The 20,912-nt window shown below is 39.6% G+C and overlaps 1 protein-coding gene across 1 annotated transcript; it reads right to left on the reverse strand.

Moving 5' to 3' along the window:
• Positions 1 to 1,004: 1,004 nt before the first annotated feature.
• On the reverse strand, positions 1,005 to 20,014 carry LOC308074899 (uncharacterized protein). Its single transcript, XM_080414407.1, has 6 exons — positions 19,883 to 20,014; positions 6,174 to 6,241; positions 5,771 to 5,891; positions 3,104 to 3,259; positions 2,599 to 2,686; positions 1,005 to 2,510 (listed from the first exon to the last, which is right to left on the reverse strand). Exons 2-6 carry the CDS (start codon positions 6,210 to 6,212, stop codon positions 1,352 to 1,354), a joined length of 1,563 nt encoding a protein of 520 aa, XP_080270533.1. The 5' UTR covers positions 6,213 to 6,241; positions 19,883 to 20,014; the 3' UTR covers positions 1,005 to 1,351.
• Between the last annotated feature and the right edge of the window lie 898 nt (positions 20,015 to 20,912).

A 20,912-nucleotide genomic window follows, 5' to 3' on the forward strand; every position in this document is an offset into this window, starting at 1 on the left:
TTAGAAGTGTTTTTCTAAATATACTTTGAGTGATGAGGGATCATTCCAAAGCTGTGTTAGGGCGCCCCTTGTGGAAAGAATGCATATATGCGTTCTCGGCAGGCAATGTGTTAAGTGTATCCGGACAGTTTTTTACAAACCAAGATGTCCAGAGAGCACTGGGTCAATATCACGTAGAAACAATATCATGCTTTCTCGTGTTTATCGCTCCTTTATTCCTCACTGTATTGATGACACAAGTTGCCGTTTCACGTTTCGCCAGCATGCCTGGTGCCGTCTCCAGCTCAGCCTCAGTTCAGAGTCCTGCACGGGTCCAATTTTGAGAAACAACGCCCGCCCCGCCCGTCAATAATCAGATCCGTAGACCGACCCGTCACCCGTGATTATTTCAAAATACGAACTAGACCTGCCCCGCCCGTCAAATAATGGACCCGTTGTCCGCCCGTTTACCTGTGATGACATGCAGAGTAAAATGTAAATCCTACAGGCAGTCACTCAAGTTAAAAGTACCCGTTGGGTACCGGCGGGTACTCCACCCGTTGCAGGACTCTGCCTCAATTAGCCTGTTCTTATTAATGTGAGAACAATGGCTTCTTTTATAGCATGCTAACTTTCCAGGAAGAGAGAGCCTGCAGTTTCTATTAGCATGGATTCCCCATTGATGATGTCACTGGTAGGTGACAGTGTGAACAAGTAGCTTGGATTCCCCATTGATGATGTCACTGGTAGGTGACAGTGTGAACAAGTAGCTTGGATTCCCCATTGATGATGTCACTGGTAGGTGACAGTGTGAACAAGTAGCATGGATTCCCCATTGATGATGTCACTGGTAGGTGACAGTGTGAACAAGTGTGAAAAACATATTCTTTCATTTCATTACTTCTTTAAATGTGGGAAAACAAACCTGTTGTGTAACATTTATGCTTCTTGCAGTAGAATTCAGGGGTGTTGAGTTGATGTAGTCTAGTCTGCACTCTTGCGTCACATCTATATAGATAGATAGATAGATAGATAGATAGAAAGAAACCTTTATTGATCCCGTGGGGGACTTTCAACAGTTAGTTATACAGTTACAGATGCAGAGTAAGGAAAGCACTGTCAGGTACAGCAATACAAAGAAGCACATCAATAAAAACAGTACACACAAGAATACACCTACAGTATACAACTATCCTACAACTATTATGCAGACACACAACAACACCAGGTTACAGTGTCCTCACAAACAAAAAAGTGTCGGTGCAGCTTTACAATCAGTGCAATTCAAAGAAAAGTAACAGTGTCATCAGTACAATCACCATACTGTAGAATAACTATGAGAACCATCAGAATATCCAAAGGCATATGAACTTTACAATTTTAAAGTAAGTGTGACTGTAAACTTACCACGTTGTTTCTGAAGATACCGATCATCTAGGAAGGATATTTTCATCCAAAGCAGAATCAGCAGCCCAACATAAACACCAAAAACAATAAACTCTCCAATAACAAGACCAGCTAAAAAATAACCACCAGCAATAAAACAACTACTGAAACCAATGATTGTACCACCAAATGAACAATAGAAAACAAAAGGACGAGCAGAAATATGATGTCGGAAAAATGCATATAAAAAAAAAGTAATAATGCCACCGAAAATTGGAGGAGCACCATAAAGCACATCAATATCAGCATTAAAAGCAACTAAACCAGCTAAATAACCAGCTATCCCAACGTCAGGAGCCATAAATGTACCAAAACAACCACCAAATCCAGCAGCAGCAGTAGCAGCACCAACACAAAAAATAACAATAAGAGCATGAGGAACAGCAACAAAACTAGTAGCAACAACAACAACAACAACAACAACAGCAGCGGCAACATCAGCAACAACAATATCAGCACTAGAACGATTATTTCTAAAAACATCCTCATGCTCATTATAAAGACCTGATAGAACAAAAAAAGCAGCCCCAACAACACCACCACCATAACCAGCAGGAATAATAAAACTACCCAACCCAACAACCAAACCATAATTACCACCAAGACCAACAACCAAAGCATAAACAACACCACCACTAACCAAAACACCAAAACAAACACTACCCCTATACCAAACACCATCGATACCATTAATACGACCAATAACACTACGATAAAATAAATACTCAGCACAGACAGCAGCACAAACACAACTATGGAATTTAGACCCATGAGCAAACCAATTGAAATGACGTGCAATATAATTAAAACAAAAAATGAATAAAGAATTGCCAACAAAAATAGAAACAAATGTAATACAATGAATAACAAAAGGATGAAATAAAAGATAAGCACGACAAAAAACAACATCAATACCAAAACCATGAAATATAATAAAAGATATAAAAACACCAAAACCACCAACAACAACACTAACAACACCAACAAGAAAACCAGCAATGAGTGTTCGAGGATTCCATACTCCACATGTAGAATCATGTGCATGATTTCCTGGTATTAACACAGGGAATCCCTCAATTTCACAGCTGGAATAACAGAGAAGAAACATTGTAATTGGTTCATGTTCATTGTATGAATTTGTATGATGAAGGTTGGACTGTAAATGACACTTACTGTGTGTGTCGTTGACAGGTTGTAAATGTACCATCAGAATATGTGTCACCAGTACAGTCAGCACACACTGTATCTGTAGAGGATGTTCCTGTAGGAAAGACAAAAACAAAAAACAATCATAACATGAAAAGTACGTATTTCCAGTAGGCTTCATATTCCATGTCATAAATATTTGCGAGGGGAACATACTAATAGTTCAGTACTATTGTAAAGTTGAAAAATGCTCATCTCTCTGTTCTTCAGTCAACTTTATATAAACTTACTGTTGAATCACGTCACTCAAGACAATCACGTTGCACTCAGTGTGAATTCACCTTTAATTCTGACAGTAGAAGCAGTCAGTGAGCTGAACATGGTAAATGTTCATCTTTGTTTTCATTTTCTCAATATCAAAATAGTGACGTTCTATATATCTGCTGAAAGGATTCCTGTGTCATGATAAATCATGATGGCTTCTTAACTCTACTCTCTCCTATCATGTTAAAGTCTGTATATGTAGACTAACCTGTGTGAACAACATATTGACCAGGCTTGCATCTGCTGTGTTTCTGTGTTTTAAAACATCCATTCTCTGTTGGGTCGACACAGTGGAATCCCTCTGATGGTCCACACACTGCATTAGATGTTGGTGAACATGGACTCTTCACCTTCAGACCAGGACCTGTGGATTACATTGAGTTGAGGTTAAACATGAGAGCATGACACTTCTCAAATGTAAAACTAAACACTATTTAACTACAGCAGTGCTATATAGAGCTCTGATTGAATACGTTCTATTTAATATGTGAGTAATGTGCTGAATTTCACACATGGGAAATAATGACATTTGATCAGGCATATCTTTAGACGGTTGGAGTCACATGGTACCAAATGTGTTTAATCTGTGGATGGTTTGTCTTGTTTCACAACATTGTGTAATTAGATCAATCCAATCAATTAAGTTCAATAATCAACTCTAATGTAACACCACTGGTGGGTGGGTGGGTGGGTGTGTGTGTGTGTGTGTGTGTGTGTGTGTGTGTGTGTGTGGTGAGAGGGAGACCCCCCCTTAAGTATGGAGGAATAAGAGTATTTGGGATATGTATTACTTTCACTCCGCTACATTTTAAATACAAATATTGTACTTTTGACAGCTCCACTACATTTCTAGGAAGGGAAAAAGTACATTATAAGCCCTGTTTCAAACAATGAAAATAAAAGACTTATCGGCTGAATTACAACTTTTACAAATCTATACTGATTGATTGATTGATTGAATATTTTATTAGGCAAAAAATTTAAAACAGTACAGTTACATTTAAAATACTTTGTCTAAAAGGTCCGTTCAAAAAAGTCCTTGTGGTCTTGTTTCCATTGAAGTCCTTCACTTTCATAAAAGCTCAAATGTGTATTAATAATAGCAGCATCATTTGTCATTTCCTTTTTTAATATGAATAATAACTTTAGTGTCAACTTAAAGGTAGGGTAAGTGATTTACTTTGGTTAAAATAAGTGTTAAATAGCTCTATATTGTGATAGTACTCATTGCTATAGAGTGTTTGTTCAGTAAAAGGAGTCTCCATGTCTCTCCAGCTCTTTATTAAACCGAAAATGCATGTTCAGTGCTCTCTACTGATTGACTTAAATGTTGTCACCTACCTGATATATGTACTATATTCTGTTTACTAAAGAGCTGGAGAGACTCTTGTGACCGAAAAAACGCTCTGTAGCAATGATTACTATCAGAATAGTACTTTAACCAAACCAAAAATAAAACTATCACTTACCCTACCTTTAATAACTGTTCCAGCTGGGCTGGGTGGATGATGCAGTGGTAAAACTACTACCCTATAATAGTTTGTAGATTTGCTATTTTTGGATATGTTTTACCAATGTTTTAACTGAAGTGTTTACTCAAAGACACTCCTGGTTATTAGGAATGCAGATACCCTTGGCACTCAAGTCTAATTGTTATGGACACAAACGAATAGCTACATGTGGCATGTAACTTAGTATTGTCTAGTGTATGTACTCCGATATGTACTCTGTGTCCAAATGGAACCAAATGGACCATTTGGTTCCATTTGGACACAGAGTTAAGTACAGCATTTAAGTTTTGCTTGAGTGTGTACATTTTTCCAGTACTTTATACTTCTACTCCACTACATCTAGGCAAATATTATACTTTTTAGTTGGAGTTAACTCTCTACATATTCATTCATTTAATGGAAACCCCTTAATAAAGAAAATCTCACATTTTGGCTTCCCTAATGTTTAATTATTAGCTAGTTTGAGTAATAAAAGTTTTAATTTTTAAATGTTCCATTAATTATATGAAATATATACTGTATGTTAAAATATGTTTGAAAAAACAGTCGGATTGAAAAAGGAGCGCTCGTTTGCTTCGAGTTCACCACCCGCGCTATTCGAGAGCTCACGACGAGCCCGCGGAACGGCCGTTTATTTTGGCGAGTGACGCCGCCGTTCTACGAAGTGGAAAACGGCCTTGAAACGGGAGCTAAAGCTAAGCGGCTAACCACGGTGTTACACTAGCATGAGCGGGGATAGGAAACGCTCGGCTGTGTTAGCTTGGACCGCGCGCAAGTCCGTGTTGACGTCTCGGAGCTACTGAGACTGGGGGGGGTGATTTAGTTAGTGAACTTACTTAAGCTTGTATAATTGTATTTCTTAAACAATTATTAGTATTTGAGAAACAGTCTATTTGTTGTGTAATATAATCCACAAAATAAATGATTAGTATAGACACCCCCCCCCCCCCATGTGTCCCGCATTGTCCCACAAAACGGGTTCACCTGTCCTGCAATGGGCCCGTTTGTTTGGAGGTGGTCACCCTATCGCCTAAGCTCGGTCGGCGGTGCCTCTCGTGGCTCAAGTCCGCTTAAGACAGCGTGCCTCCGTCTGTGTCTGAAAACAAGCACTCCTGATGCACCCTGCTCATCCTGGGGAAACATCCGGTAGGCCCCGTCCACGGCCCCCGGCCTCGAGTAGAAAAGAAACGCCACGTCCGCCGGGCCGTTCTTGTCCTCCAAGGGAGCAGCTAATTTTGTTTGTTTTTGTCAGCTCGGTTTATACCGCGGCGACATCAAAGCCTCCTGCTCACGCCGAAAAACAAGTGCACTTTTTTCATTCGGACTGGTTTTCCAATCATACTGTAGCTTATATATAAATGTACCTGCATGACAGGTGTTGCATGTTTCACATTGTATTTCTCCATTATGCAGAGGCTGGTAGGTTCCCTCAGGACAGACATGATGTTGATGTGAACTGTGTGCAATGTTTAGACACATGACTTCCTGTTGGACACACAATGTTTGGACACATTACTTCCTGTTGGACACACAATGTTTAGACACATGACTTCCTGTTGGATACACAATGGGTGCATCAACTCTAATGTAACACCACTGGTGGGTGTGTGTGTGTGTGTGTGTGTGTGTGTGTGTGTGTGTGTGTGTGTGTGTGTGTGTGTGTGTGTGTGTGTGTGTGTGTGTGTGTGTGTGTGTGTGTGTGTGTGTGTGTGTGTGTGTGTGTGTGTGTGTGTGTGTGTGTGTGTGTGTGTGTGTGTGTGCGCGCACCAAATGAATGACAATTAAAAATGTAGTCACATCCATCATGAATAGTCCTGTCCAAAACAAATGGGTGTCTGGAAGAATAAAGAAAACATGATAATCCATTATTGCATGAAACGTTGTATGGCAGGGGAATAATAGTGCTTAAAGTCTTTCACTATCACATTGCATTATTCATTACTAAAATAGTAGTTCTGTAAGATGTTGAGCTGTTAGTTTATAGTGGAGTGTGTGTGTGTGCACTGGCGGATTTAAGAAGTTAGGGGCTCCAAGCAAAGCTCAAGTTGCCCCCCCCCCCATCATACAAATGAAACATAATATCAGCAATCCCCCATAGATATAAATACAAAACAATTGATTGCTGTGATGACGTAGACAAGAGGAAGCCTATTTGTTGTAATTTTAGTTAGGATTCATTAAATTACCTAACCAATCATTTTATATTTTTTGATTAATTTAAGGAGAGCACATGCCTATAAGAACACCTACTACTTTCAACAACTTTTAAGGAGAACTTAACTCAGGTACAGACAGAAATACATTCCAATGAATTTACCAGGAGATATTTGCTATTTTCCCGAAAAATGCTCATCTACAAGCTCAGCATCTATAGGTCATCACATTTTAATGTGTTCATGACAAAATATATAGCCTACATTTGCAAACATTTCAGTGCTGAGTAGACCACTTTACATTTGTGCAACAAGAGCCAATGCCACATTAATATTTGAGCATTTTAAATATCAACCGTTAAGACAACTATATTTATGGCGTCAGACGGTTTAATTGATACAACACGACCCATCACTGCATGCAGTGCAGAATGCAGTGGTGGAAAAAGTATTCACATTTTTTACTTAAAGGGATGTTTCACTTTCAAAAAAAGTTTGGGTCATTTTATCGTCTACTCAGGCTTTTGTGATTGTGAACCCCCCAGACAGTTTTTAATTTGCTTGATTCAGTATTTAGATATTTGATATTTATTTTATCAGACACAGCCCCTTCCTATACAAACCCATTGTAACTTCAAACTCCATTTTTAACATGTTAGATTCATCAAAAACACTCGTCCTTGGTTCTGGTGACTCATCCTGCCCTGTTAATACATGATGGGGCTGAGCTTTTTGCGATTAATTATTTTAAAAATTGTATAATCTTTCTTTGTCATTTTCCAAAAATAAAGGAAAAAGGTAATTGAAATAACACGGTCTCCTCACGTATTAGAAGGACGATATCAGTCACCAGAACCAAGGACGGTGTCTTTGATGAATCTAACATGATTAAAATGGAGTTTGAAGTTACAATGGGTTTGTATAGGAAGGGGCTGTGTCTGATAAAATAAATATCAAATATCTAAATACTGAATCAAGCAAATTAAAAACTGTCTGGGGGGTTCACAATCACAAAAGCCTGAGTAGACGATAAAATGACCCAAACTTTTTTTGAAAGTGAAACATCCCTTTAAGTAAAAAATGTGAATACTTTTTCCACCACTGCATTCTGCACTGCATGCAGTGATGGGTCGTGTTGTATCAATTAAACCGTCTGACGCCATAAATATAGTTGTCTTAACGGTTGATATTTAAAATGCTCAAATATTAATGTGGCATTGGCTCTTGTTGCACAAATGTAAAGTGGTCTGATAAAATGAATATCAAATATCTAATATGAATATCAAATATCTAAATACTGAATAAAGCAACTTAAAAACTGTCCAGGGTCACAAAAGCTTGAGTAGACGATGAAATTACCCAAAAATGTTTTGAAAGTGAAATATCCCTTTTAAGTAAAAGTGTCATTACTGCAATGTATGAATACTCTGTTACAAGTAAAAGTCTGGAATTCAAAATGTACTTAAAAGTACAAAAGCATTGGTATCAAAATGTACTTAAAAAACCAAAAGTAAAAGTGCTCATTATGTTGAATGTCCCATTTCACAAGTTTTTAAATGTATACAAATCTTTTGAAAATAGCAGATCTACAAGCTCACAATACGTCACTTCGCATCACGACGCATTGTGAGCTTGTAGATCGGCTATTTTCAAATGGCCTAAACCAACATGCATATAGGGGCTGAAGTGGTTAATGCATGTTTTGTAATAATAATCAAAATCTACAAAGTAACTAGTAACTAAGTTTTCAAATAATTGTAGTTGAGTAAAAGTATAATATTTGCCTCTGAGATGGAGTAGAAGTAAAAGTACTGAAAATTGGAAATACTCCACCAAAGTAAAAATACCTCAAATTTTTACTCAAGTAGTATTTGAGTACGTGTACTTAGTTACTTTCCACCACTAGCAGAATGTATACTGTATAGCTCTGTTGGCAACTTTAGCCAGCATTAGATGAATTACTCACACTGCTGCAAAGGATGATGAAAGAGAACACACTTTTGTTCCATAGGCGTACATTGTCTTGGTCACAGATAAATAAACAGATAAATATGAACTTTTGCCCCAAAGTCTTGTGTTTATATTCCATATGTCCGTGCTGTTTTTATGCACGGAAGAACGCAGGCTTGATGAACGTCGTCAAGGGGCCTTAATAGAAATGAGTTTCCTCACAAAACGGTGCACATTTTATTTTGAAATTGTAATACTGGAAATAAAAGTAGCCAGGTAGCCTACAGTTAAAACTACTTCACGCTATTGGGAAACATCAACTGCTAGGAACGGGCACTGAATCATTGAGTTTTAGGGGGCAGCCCAGGGGCCCTCCCTGCCTCGGGGCTCCACACAATTGCGTGGTCTGCGTAGTGCATTAAACCGAAGTACAGACAAGAACATATTGTGAAATGGCCCAGGTATGTTTTAGGGTTTGTCTCTCAAGCAAAGATGATACAGATTAAGTCAAGAGTCAAGACTGATTGCATATACAGGTGTAAAAGTCCTCTCACTATTTACAAATAACTTTTTTAACCTGAGTAAAGTCACAATATTTTGGAGTTCATCCTCTGCTCTCAAGTCTTTTCTATCTTTTTTACACATTGGTTTTGTTGTGAGAATATATTTTTTAAATTAGATAGAACGAAGAAGTGAATACCACCACCGTACAAAATAACACATTGCTCTTGGCTAATCAGCATCACTTGACAACTGTGTTATCAGGTTTCTATCTACAGTTATACGTTAAGATTTCCACTTTTTAGGACAAAAACCTAACACACCCGCCGGAGCGGTCAACCAGGCCAATTTAGATATTTTGAAGTCTATTAACGAGAGTAGAAAGCTCTCAGAAGGATCCCCTTCCCTGACTTTTCCTAAATATCTCATATTATACACATACGTGTCTTTAAAATTCAGAAGAAGGTCTATGACCTTAATAAAAGTTGTCCTTATTGTGCAAGTGAAGATGGTGTGGGTTATTATTCTATACGTCTGATCTCTACCTATCCGTGTCTGAGCTGATCAGGAGTGCATAAGACCTTGTTTATCCTGTCTTTAAAGTTCAAAAAATGTTTTTCTGCAAATGAAACATGGCCACTTTATACCAAAGCAGACGGTGAGCTTGTGGTCAGGTGGATCAGTCTCGCCTCCTCTCCCCCAGGCGAGGACTTTGGACAGACTGTGGATGTGTTCTTTATAATCCTATGACAACATTCACATCCATTATAGAAGTCTAGCTGCTGATAACAGGCCATGTTCTTGTTGGGTCACAGCAAGGTTGTCTGGACTTTGTCAACTTAACACTGTCCATAAATAAGTAGAAAACAAAGCACTCACGCAATCTCAAAGCTGTCAATCTGTCAATCTGTCAATCTAGCAATCTCTGCCTGTCTGTCTGCCTGTCTGTAACATCAGTGCAGCTACAGCTTTAATCAGGCCTAAATATTTGAGCCCGGCCCAACCCAGACCGACAGAACGTCAGCGCAAGCCTGACCCAAAGCCTGACCCAAAGCCCGTTACATAATTGATAAATTGGCTCAGACCCAGCCCGAAGCCCAACATTTTATGAACAGCAGGAGACTTTTTCTCCTCATTTAATATTATTGGCAAGGCTATTCATGAAGAACAATTCTACCATTTCACAACCAGCAGTTGCACTCATTCAGTTTTTCGAAGTGACTGTCCCACTCGGCAGTTATCCATTGGATTTAACATTCATGCTGATTCATTAGTGGCAGACTGTTGACAGCTGATTCATCATTGACACTGCATTTACTTCTGTTATATGTTGAATGATGTGCTTCTATATACAACGTTGCTAGCCGCCAAGGAATCTATCTAATTTATCAAAACAAGCGGCAAATGATGGATCGATCACTTTGTAACTCCTAGTAAGTTTCATTCATTTTTGTTTATGAACAAAGGCTTTGAAATGGTAGTTGTTACAGACAGGTAATCCACACGGCAGTAGAAAACGTTTTGATTTAGCCTCCTTCCATTTAGACTGTTAACGAAGTCTGTCTGGCCCCTAAGCTCATAATATAAAAGGCTTTTAGGCTGCGCTGCTATTGAAATGTAGTCTATAAATGTACAGCCCAGCCCGGGCCCGGCTCAACCCGTCGGGTCCCGACGGGCTCGGGCAGTAAACTTAATGAAGCTCTAGTGCACGCCACTCTGCACAGTAAAATCCTCAGTGTTAATTGTTCCATTCATAACTCAGAGACTCACAGATGTTACCAAATGAACCTTTTTGGTGTTGAATGTTGTTCACAGTGAACTGGAATGAATAATTATACAAGGACTAGACGGTGCTTCTGTATAAACAGACCATAAGACCATATAGAAGACCATAGTTCACCACAGCCGTTGAACCGGATGCATCAGACTTTATGCGCTTCAGCTCCGTCAACACACCGCTAAGGAACGCTGCACCTCATATATTATATAACGGCAGTTAACGCCACTTCCTGCCCTCTGACAAAACTGTGTGACAAGTCTTCAAGCATTGTTGTGTGATGCTGACGCAACATGCAGGCCTGTGTGTGTGTGTGTGTGTGTGTGTGTGTGTGTGTGTGTGTGCGCATCACCAGTGCCAGTGTACAGACTCTATTCTCTTTTATGATACTTTTGCAAGTCTTGCACCTGGGCCACGGATAATATGCATGCACTACCTTCCTCATGAGTCATCCTCACTCTGCGTCTCCATATAGACCCCGGCCATTTGAGGCAGATCTTCCACCATTTTGTGTTTTCTTCAAAACACACTTTTTGCTACAAACTCCTACAGATTTATTTCCAAAAAACTGACCCGAACCAGATAAACATGATCTCTGAGGTCATGTGATAAACATGGAGGAGTATGAGATGTACGTTTTTTTTCTCCCAGATCTCATTCCGGTAGGCTACGACTGGCTTTCAAAGTTTAAAAACTGTCCAGGGTCACTAAAGCTTGAGTAGACGATGAAATGACCCAAAAATGTTTTGAAAGTGAAATATCCCTTTTAAGTAAAAGTATCATTACTGCAATGTATGAATACTCTGTTACAAGTAAAAGTCTGGAATTCAAAATGTACTTAAAAGTACAAAAGTATTGGTATCAAAATGTACTTAAAGTACCAAAAGTATAAGTGCTCATTATGTTGAACGTCCCATTTCACAAGTTTTTAAATGTATACAAATCTTTTGAAAAATAGCAGATCTACAAGCTCACAATACGTTGTATCGCGACGCATTGTGAGCTTGTAGATCGGCTATTTTCAAATGGCCTAAACCAAAATGTATATAGGGCTGAAGTGGTTAATGCATGTTTTGTAATAATAATCAAAATCTACAAAGTAACTAGTAACTAAAGTTTTCAAATAATTGTAGTTGAGTAAAAGTATAATATTTGCCTCTGAGATGTAGGGGAGTAGAAGTAAAAGTATTGGAAATAATCCACTAAAGCAAAAATACCTCAAATTTGTACTCAAGTACAGTACTTGAGTAAATGTACTTAGTTACTTTCCACTAGTAGAATGTATACCGTACAGTTATGTGGGCAACTTTAGCCAGCATTGCTCACACTGCTCCAAAGGATGATGAAAGAGAACACACTTTTGTTCCATAGGCGTACATAGTCATGGTCACAGAGCATGGTGGTAAATATGAACTAGAAATGAGTTTCCTCTCAAAATGGTGCGCATTTTATTTTGAAATTGTACTGCTGGAAATAGAAGTAGCCAGGCAGCCTACAGTTGAAACTACTTCAAGCTATTGGGAAAAATCAACTGCTAGGAACGGGCACTGAATGGTTGAGTTTTAGGGGGCAGCCCAGGGGCCCTCCCTGCCTCGGGGCTCCACGCAATTGCGTGGTCTGCGACTCTGCGTAGTGCATTAAACCGCCCCTGCGTGCGTGCGTGCACACGTGAGTCAGTGAATTATGCTGCACATCCATGACTTTGACACAAGTACAGACAAGAACATGTTGTGAAATGGCCCAGGTATGTTTTAGGATTTGTCTCTCAAGCAAAGATGATAAAGAGTCAAGAGTCAAGACTGATTGCATATACAGGTGTAAAAGTCATCTCACTATTTACAAATAACTTTTTTAACCTGAGTAAAGTCACAATATTTTGGAGTTCATCCTCTGCTCTCAAGTTTTTAACATATTTTTTCCATATTGATTTTTTTGTGAGAATATTCTTTTAACACATCCACTGCCAAGGGCTAATCTCATAATGTACTCACCAGTGCCAAGGTGTTTTTGTAGTTTTTTTGTTTTTTTCATGTCGCCATAGATCTTGTTAAAATCCTTAAGATTGAGCGCTACACAGTCTGTTTACATCCGCGCGATCTCCCTGTATCTCCCAGTGAAAACCACGTGTCAAACGGGGCATCCATGTTTGAGTTAGAGCGGATTACGTTAAACAGTGAAATGCGAGGAGAAAAAACTACAGGAAGAGAATTGAGTTTCAGTTTCGTCTGTAGAACGAGGGCGGGCGTGATCGTGAAAACCGGATCCCAAATAATTCTATTTCCTGTCATCAAACCGGAAACGGAAGTGGATCAAAAAAAATCCGAAAGTGCACCCGGACCGCGCATGCGCGAAAAGACCGCAGCCCGTAGGGCTACGGTCTCGGCGCTTAACAGTTGGATTTAACGGCCCGTAGGGCTACGGTCTTGGCAGTTAATGTGTTAAACTAAAGAAAAACAATAGGACGGCTAATCAGCATTACTTGACACTGTGTTATCAGGTTTCTATCTACAGTTATAATTTAAGATTTCCACTTTTTAAGCCATAAAAACTTAACATAGCCGCCGGAGCGGTCAACCAGGCCGATTTAGATATTTTGAAGTCTATTAACGAGAGTAGAAAGCTCTCAGAAGGATCCCCTTCCCTGACTTTTCCTAAATATCTCATATTATACACATACGTGTCTTTAAAATTCAGAAGAAGGTCTATGACCTTAATAAAAGTTGTCCTTATTATGCAAGTGAAGATGGTGTGGGTTATTATTCTATACGTCTGATCTCTACCTATCCGTGTCTGAGCTGATCAGGTGTGCATAAGACCTTGTTTATCCTGTCTTTAAAGTTCAAAAAATGTTTTTCTGCAAATGAAACATGGCCACTTTATACCAAAGCAGACGGTGAGCTTGTGGTCAGGTGGATCAGTCTCGCCTCCTCTCCCCCAGGCTTCAAACTTTGGACTGACTGTGGATGTGTTCTTTATAATCCTATGACAACATTCACATCCATTATAGAAGTCTAGCTGCTGATAACAGGCCGTGTTCTTGTTGTGTCACAACAAGGTTGTCTGGACTTTGTAAACTTAACACTGTCCATAAATAAGTACAAAACAAAGCACTCACGCAATCTCAAAACTGTCAATCTAGCAATCTCTGTCTGTCTGCCTGTCTGTCACATCAGTGCACGCTAGAGCTTTAATCAGGCCTAAATATTTGAAATAAATATTGATAATGTTTTTGTTTGGTTTAATAAAGGTTTCACCACTACAGGTCCTCTACGTGCCTTACAGATATTTTATCAAATATGTGTTGTACTTATACCCCATTACTACTGTCAACAAATACAGTCATTTTACAGCTTATATAACGTATACTTAAGCTATTACTACATGATATATGAGTAATTATTAATTTTACAGTCTGCATACATTATATCATTCTTATTACTATAATTGTTGTTTTTATTGTCATAAAATGATAATTCAGCCGCGAAGCGGCCCAAACCTCTAGTCTATCTAATTTATCAAATCAAGCGGCAAACGATCACTTTGTAACTCCTAGTAAGTTTCATTCATTGAACAAAGGCTTTGATCTGAAATGGTAGTTGTTACACCTGGTAATCCACACGGCAGTAGAAAACATTTAGATTTAGCCTCCTTCCATTGAGACTGTTAATTTTATCTACTGTAAATGGTGCATTTATACAGCGCTTTCATCCAAAGCGCTTTACATAGACTGTGCATTACATTCACCCATTCACACACACATTCACACACACATTCACACACACATTCACACACACATTCACACACACACATTCACACACACATTCATACACAGATGGGAGGAGGAAACCATGCACCAACCTGCTCATCGGGAGCAATTAGGGGTTCAGTGTCTTGCTCAAGGACACTTCCACACTAACTCTGGGGGAACCCGGGATCGAACTGGGAACCTTGCGGTTTCCAGTTCACTCTACCCGGCCACTTTACCCCTGAGCCACTGCCGCCCCCCATATTGTAGCTCCAACACTGTCTCATCAGAGTCTGTCTGTCTGTCTGCTTTGTTGCTGCAAACTGATGGCAGCTGCACTTCAGTTGCTCCTGGGTCCTGGTGCCGTAGGCTCAGAATATAAAAGGCTTTTAGGCTGCGCTGCTATTGAAATGTAGCCTATAAATGTACAGCCCGGCCCGGGCCCGGCTCAACCCGTCGGGTCCCGACGGGCTCGGGCAGTAAACTTAATCAAGCTCTAGTGCACGCCACTCTGCACAGTAAAATCCTCAGTGTTAATTGTTCCATTCATAACTCAGAGACTCACAGATGTGACCAAATGGACCCTTTTGGTGTTGAATGTTGTTCACAGTGAACTGGAATTAATAATTATACAAGAACTAGACGGTGCTTCTGTATAAACAGACCATAAGACCATATAGAAGACCATAGTTCACCACAGCCGTTCAACCAGATGCATCAGACTTTATGCGCTTCAGCTCCGTCAACACACCGCTAAGGAACGCTGCACCTCATATATTATATAACGGCAGTTAACGACACTTCCTGCCCTCTGACAAAACTGTGTGTGTGTGTGTGTGTGTGTGTGTGTGTGTGCGCATCACCAGTGCCAGTGTACAGACTCTATTCTCTTTTATGATACTGTATTTATGATACTGTATACAGCATCACCAGTGCCAGTGTACAGACTCTATTCTCTTTTACGATACTTTTGCAAGTCTTGCACCTGGGCCACGGATGTGCATGCACTACCTTCCTCATGAGTCATCCTCACTCTCCGTCTCCATATAGACCCCGGCCATTTGAGGCAGATTTTCCGCCATTTTGTGTTTTCTTCAAAACACACTTTTTGCTACAAACTCCTACAGATTTATTTCCAAAAAACTGACCCGAACCAGATAAACATGATCTCTGAGGTCATGTGATAAACATGGAGGAGTATGAGATGTACGTTTTATTTTCCCCCAGATCTCATTCCGGTAGGCTACGACTGGCTTTCAAAGTTTAAAAACTGTCCAGGGTCACAAAAGCTTGAGTAGACGATGAAATTACCCAAAAATGTTTTGAAAGTGAAATATCCCTTTTAAAGGGGTAGTTCACCCCCAAAATAACTTTTTTTCTATTGATTACTCACCCCATGGAGCCTTGAATTCATAGATATTTTTTTGTTTTTGTCACATTCCTAAGCCAATAATTTGATTATAATAAATTTAGCCCCATTGGTTCCGGTAGGAGACACAAATGCATTTGTGTCTCCTACCGGAATCAATGGGGCTAAATTTATTATAATCAAATAATAAAGGAAGGAATGCGACAAAAACAAAAAAATATCCATGAATTCAAGGCTCCATGGGGTGAGTAATCAATAGAAAAAAAGTTATTTTGGGGGTGAACTACCCCTTTAAGTAAAAGTATCATTACTGCAATGTATGAATACTCTGTTACAAGTAAAAGTCTGGAATTCAAAATGTACTTAAAAGTACAAAAGTATTGGTATCAAATGTACTTAAAGTACCAAAAGTAAAAGTGCTCATTATGTTGAATGTCCCATTTCACAAGTTTTTAAATGTATACAAATCTTTTGAAAATAGCAGATCTACAAGCTCACAATACGTGGTATCGCGACACATTGTGAGCTTGTAGATCGGCTATTTTCTAATGGCCTACACCAAAATGTATATAGGGCTGAAGTGGTTAATGCATGTTTTGTAATAATAATCAAAATCTACAAAGTAACTAGTAACTACAGTTTTCAAATAATTGTAGTTGAGTAAAAGTATAATATTTGCCTCTGAGATGTAGGGGAGTAGAAGTAAAAGTATTGGAAAAATAAAGCAAAAATACCTCAAATTTGTACTCAAGTACAGTACTTGAGTAAATGTACTTAGTTACTTTCCACTAGTAGAATGTATACTGTACAGTTATGTGGGCAACTTTATCCAGCATTGCTCACACTGCTCCAAAGGATGATGAAAGAGAACACACTTTTGTTCCATAGGCGTACATAGTCATGGTCACAGAGCATGGTGGTAAATATGAACTAGAAATGAGTTTCCTCTCAAAATGGTGCGCATTTTATTTTGAAATTGTACTGCTGGAAATAGAAGTAGCCAGGCAGCCTACAGTTGAAACTACTTCAAGCTATTGGAAAAAATCAACTGCTAGGAACGGGCACTGAATGGTTGAGTTTTAGGGGGCAGCCCAGGGGCCCTCCCTGCCTCGGGGCTCCACGCAATTGCGTGGTCTGCGACTCTGCGTAGTGCATTAAACCGCCCCTGCGTGCGTGCGCGCACACGTGAGTCAGTGAATTATGCTGCACATCCATGACTTTGACACAAGTACAGACAAGAACATATTGTGAAATGGCCCAGGTATGTTTTAGGTTTTGTCTCTCAAGCAAAGATGATAAAGAGTCAAGAGTCAAGACTGATTGCATATACAGGTGTAAAAGTCCTCTCACTATTTACAAATAACTTTTTTAACCTGAGTAAAGTCACAATATTTTGGAGTTCATCCTCTGCTCTCAAGTTTTTTCCATATTTTTTCCATATTGGTTTTGTTGTGAGAATATTCTTTTAAACTTAGACAAGAAGAAAAACAATAGGACGGCTAATCAGCATTACTTGACACTGTGTTATCAGGTTTCTATCTACAGTTATAATTTAAGATTTCCACTTTTTAAGCCATAAAAACTTAACACACCCGCCGGAGCGGTCAACCAGGCCAATTTAGATATTTTGAAGTCTATTAACGAGAGTAGAAAGCTCTCAGAAGGATCCCCTTCCCTGACTTTTCCTACATGTCATATTATACACATACGTGTCTTTAAAATTCAGAAGAAGGTCTATGACCTTAATAAAAGTTGTCCTTATTGTGCAAGTGAAGATGGTGTGTGGGTTATTATTCTATACGTCTGATCTCTACCTATCCGTGTCTGAGCTGATCAGGTGTGCATAAGACCTTGTTTATCCTGTCTTTAAAGTTCAAAAAATGTTTTTCTGCAAATGAAACATGGCCACTTTATACCAAAGCAGACGGTGAGCTTGTGGTCAGGTGGATCAGTCTCGCCTCCTCTCCCCCAGGCTTCACACTTTGGACAGACTGTGGATGTCTTCTTTATAATCCTATGACAACATTCACATCCATTATATAAGTCTAGCTGCTGATAACAGGCCATGTTCTTGTTGTGTCACAACAAGGTTGTCTGGACTTTGTAAACTTAACACTGTCCATAAATAAGTAGAAAACAAAGCACTCACTCAATCTCAAAGCTGTCAATCTGTCAATCTGTCAATCTAGCAATCTCTGCCTGTCTGAATGCCTGTCTGTAACATCAGTGCAGCTACAGCTTTAATCAGGCCTAAATATTTGAGCCCGGCCCAACCCAGCCCGACAGAACGTCAGCGCAAGCCTGACCCAAAGCTTGACCCAAAGCCTGTTACATAATTGATAAATTGGCTCAGACCCAGCCCGAAGCCCAACATTTTATGAACAGCAGGAGACTTTTTCTCCTCATTTAATATTATTGGCAAGGCTATTCATGAAGAACAATTCTACCATTTCACAACCAGCAGTTGCACTCATTCAGTTTTTCAAAGTGACTGTCCCACTCGGCAGTTATCCATTGGATTTAACATTCATTTGCTGATTCATTAGTGGCAGACTGTTGACAGCTGATTCATCATTAGTGACTACTGTTGACACTGCATTTACTTCTGTTATATGTTGAATGATGTGCTTCTATATACAACGTTGCTAGCCGCCAAGGAATCTATCTAATTTATCAAAACAAGCGGCAAATGATGGATCGATCACTTTGTAACTCCTAGTAAGTTTCATTCATTTTTGTTTATGAACAAAGGCTTTGAAATGGTAGTTGTTACAGACAGGTAATCCACACGGCAGTAGAAAACGTTTTGATTTAGCCTCCTTCCATTTAGACTGTTAACGAAGTCTGTCTGGCCCCTAAGCTCAGAATATAAAAGGCTTTTAGGCTGCGCTGCTATTGAAATGTAGTCTAAAAATGTACAGCCCGGCCCGGGCCCGGCTCAACCCGTCGGGTCCCGACGGGCTCGGGCAGTAAACTTAATCAAGCTCTAGTGCACGCCACTCTGCACAGTAAAATCCTCAGTGTTAATTGTTCCATTCATAACTCAGAGACCGATGTTACCAAATGAACCTTTTTGGTGTTGAATGTTGTTCACAGTGAACTGGAATTAATAATTTTACAAGGACTAGACGGTGCTTCTGTATAAACAGACCATAAGACCATATAGAAGACCATAGTTCACCACAGCCGTTGAACCGGATGCATCAGACTTTATGCGCTTCAGCTCCGTCAACACACTGCTAAGGAACGCTGCACCTCCTATATTATATAACGGCAGTTAACGCCACTTCCTGCCCTCTGACAAAACTGTGTGACAAGTTTTCAAGCATTGTTGTGTGATGCTGACGCAACGTGTGTGTGTGTGTGTGTGTGTGTGTGTGTGTGTGTGTGTGTGTGTGTGTGTGTGTGTGTGTGTGTGTGTGTGTGTGTGTGTGTGTGTGTGTGTGTGTGTGTGTGTGTGTGTGTGTGTGTGTGTGTGTGTGTGTCATCATAAAAGAGAATAGACTCTGCACACGGGTGATGCTGAAAAAGCTCCGCTGTATACAGCATCACCAGTACCAGTGTACAGACTCTATTCTCTTTTACGATACTTTTGCAAGTCTTGCACCTGGGCCACGGATAATATGCATGCACTACCTTCCTCATGAGTCATCCTCACTCTGCGTCTCCATATAGACCCCGGCCATTTGAGGCAGATCTTCCGCCATTTTGTGTTTTCTTCAAATCATACTTTTACAGATTTATTTCCAAAAACGGACACAAACCGAACCGGATAAACATGATCTCTGGGGTCATGTGATAAACATGGAGGAGTATGAGATGTATTTTTTTTTTTTTTTGATCTCGTTCCAGGAGGCTACGACTGGCTTTCAAAGTTTATGGTCGTTCGTTAGGCAACCCGGCCTGGCCAAGACCTGAGCTCTGAGCTACTATACAATACACAACAAATGTCTTAATATTATGAATTATGATCTTACTCACTTCTGTGTGTGTCTGCTGTCTGGTCTATAGGTGAGTATAGCTGCCGTGTGTGTGTCTTCAGTGAGTCTGAACGCTGTCTGTCTATAGATGAGTATAGCCGCCGTCTGTGTGTGTCTTCAGTGAGTCTGAACTCTCTCTGTTGTCTGTCTATAGATGAGTATAGCCGCCGTCTGCGTCGTGTCAAGTTCCTATTTCCTCACACTTTAACCTATACGTCACTGTCACGTGGAAACCTCCTATGTCCAACAAACTGTACTTTTGTAAAATGTAAAATGTAATGTAAAAATGTAAATGGATCTAATGTTGTTCTTATTTAGACACAAGCTCTTGTTAATACTTGTAATATTTATAAAACCCATATTACACACAATGAACCATTTTCACTTTCATAAAAAAGGGAACAAATTGCAAAACTAGTAGATCCACAAGCTCACAATGTCATGCATTGTGAGCTTGTAGATGTGCTATTTTTTACTACTTTTGTGAGACTATATTATGATGAAGAAGGTCATTATTAATTTACCCAAAAAAAGGAGGGAAAAAACATATAAAGTTGAGACATGGAGATACAAGGTTTCTGCCTGATAAGGATGATATGCTGGTGCATAAAACCACAGAGCAGAGGAAACCACACGCACGCACACACACACACACACACACACACACACACACACACACACACACACACACACACACACACACACACACACACACACACACACACACACACACACACACACACACACACACACACACACACACACACACACACACACGTACACGAGGAAGTCAAAAAAAGGAAGACAAAAAACATGTCTGTTACACAGAATTTAAATTCAATTCAAAGGAGCTTTATTGGCACGAGAAAACATACGTTTACATTGCCAAAGCAAGAGTTAAAAAAACGGAATAAGGTAAATAATGTTTAGTTGATGGAGGTACAGTACAGACTGTCATCATGTTGGATTAAAGCTTTTTGTTGTAAAGCTTTTTTGAAACAAATAGCTGCAATCTTTCAGGGTTTTGCAGT

The sequence above is a fragment of the Gymnoscopelus braueri genome (assembly GCF_963280865.1).
Source record: "Gymnoscopelus braueri genome assembly, chromosome: 19".
Lineage (NCBI taxonomy): Eukaryota > Metazoa > Chordata > Actinopteri > Myctophiformes > Myctophidae > Gymnoscopelus > Gymnoscopelus braueri.

What these genes read in the sequence shown, in the direction of transcription:
- LOC308074899 (XM_080414407.1), bottom strand. Translation starts at nt 6,212, where the DNA reads ATGATGGATGTGACTACATTTTTAATTGTCATTCATTTG. An exon ending in TTTTAATTGTCATTCATTTG is followed by an intron (nt 5,892 to 6,173) that starts GTGCGCGCACAC and finishes TGTGTCCAACAG; the next exon opens with GAAGTCATGTGTCTAAACAT. An exon ending in ACCTGTCAACGACACACACA is followed by an intron (nt 2,511 to 2,598) that starts GTAAGTGTCATT and finishes CTGTTATTCCAG; the next exon opens with CTGTGAAATTGAGGGATTCC.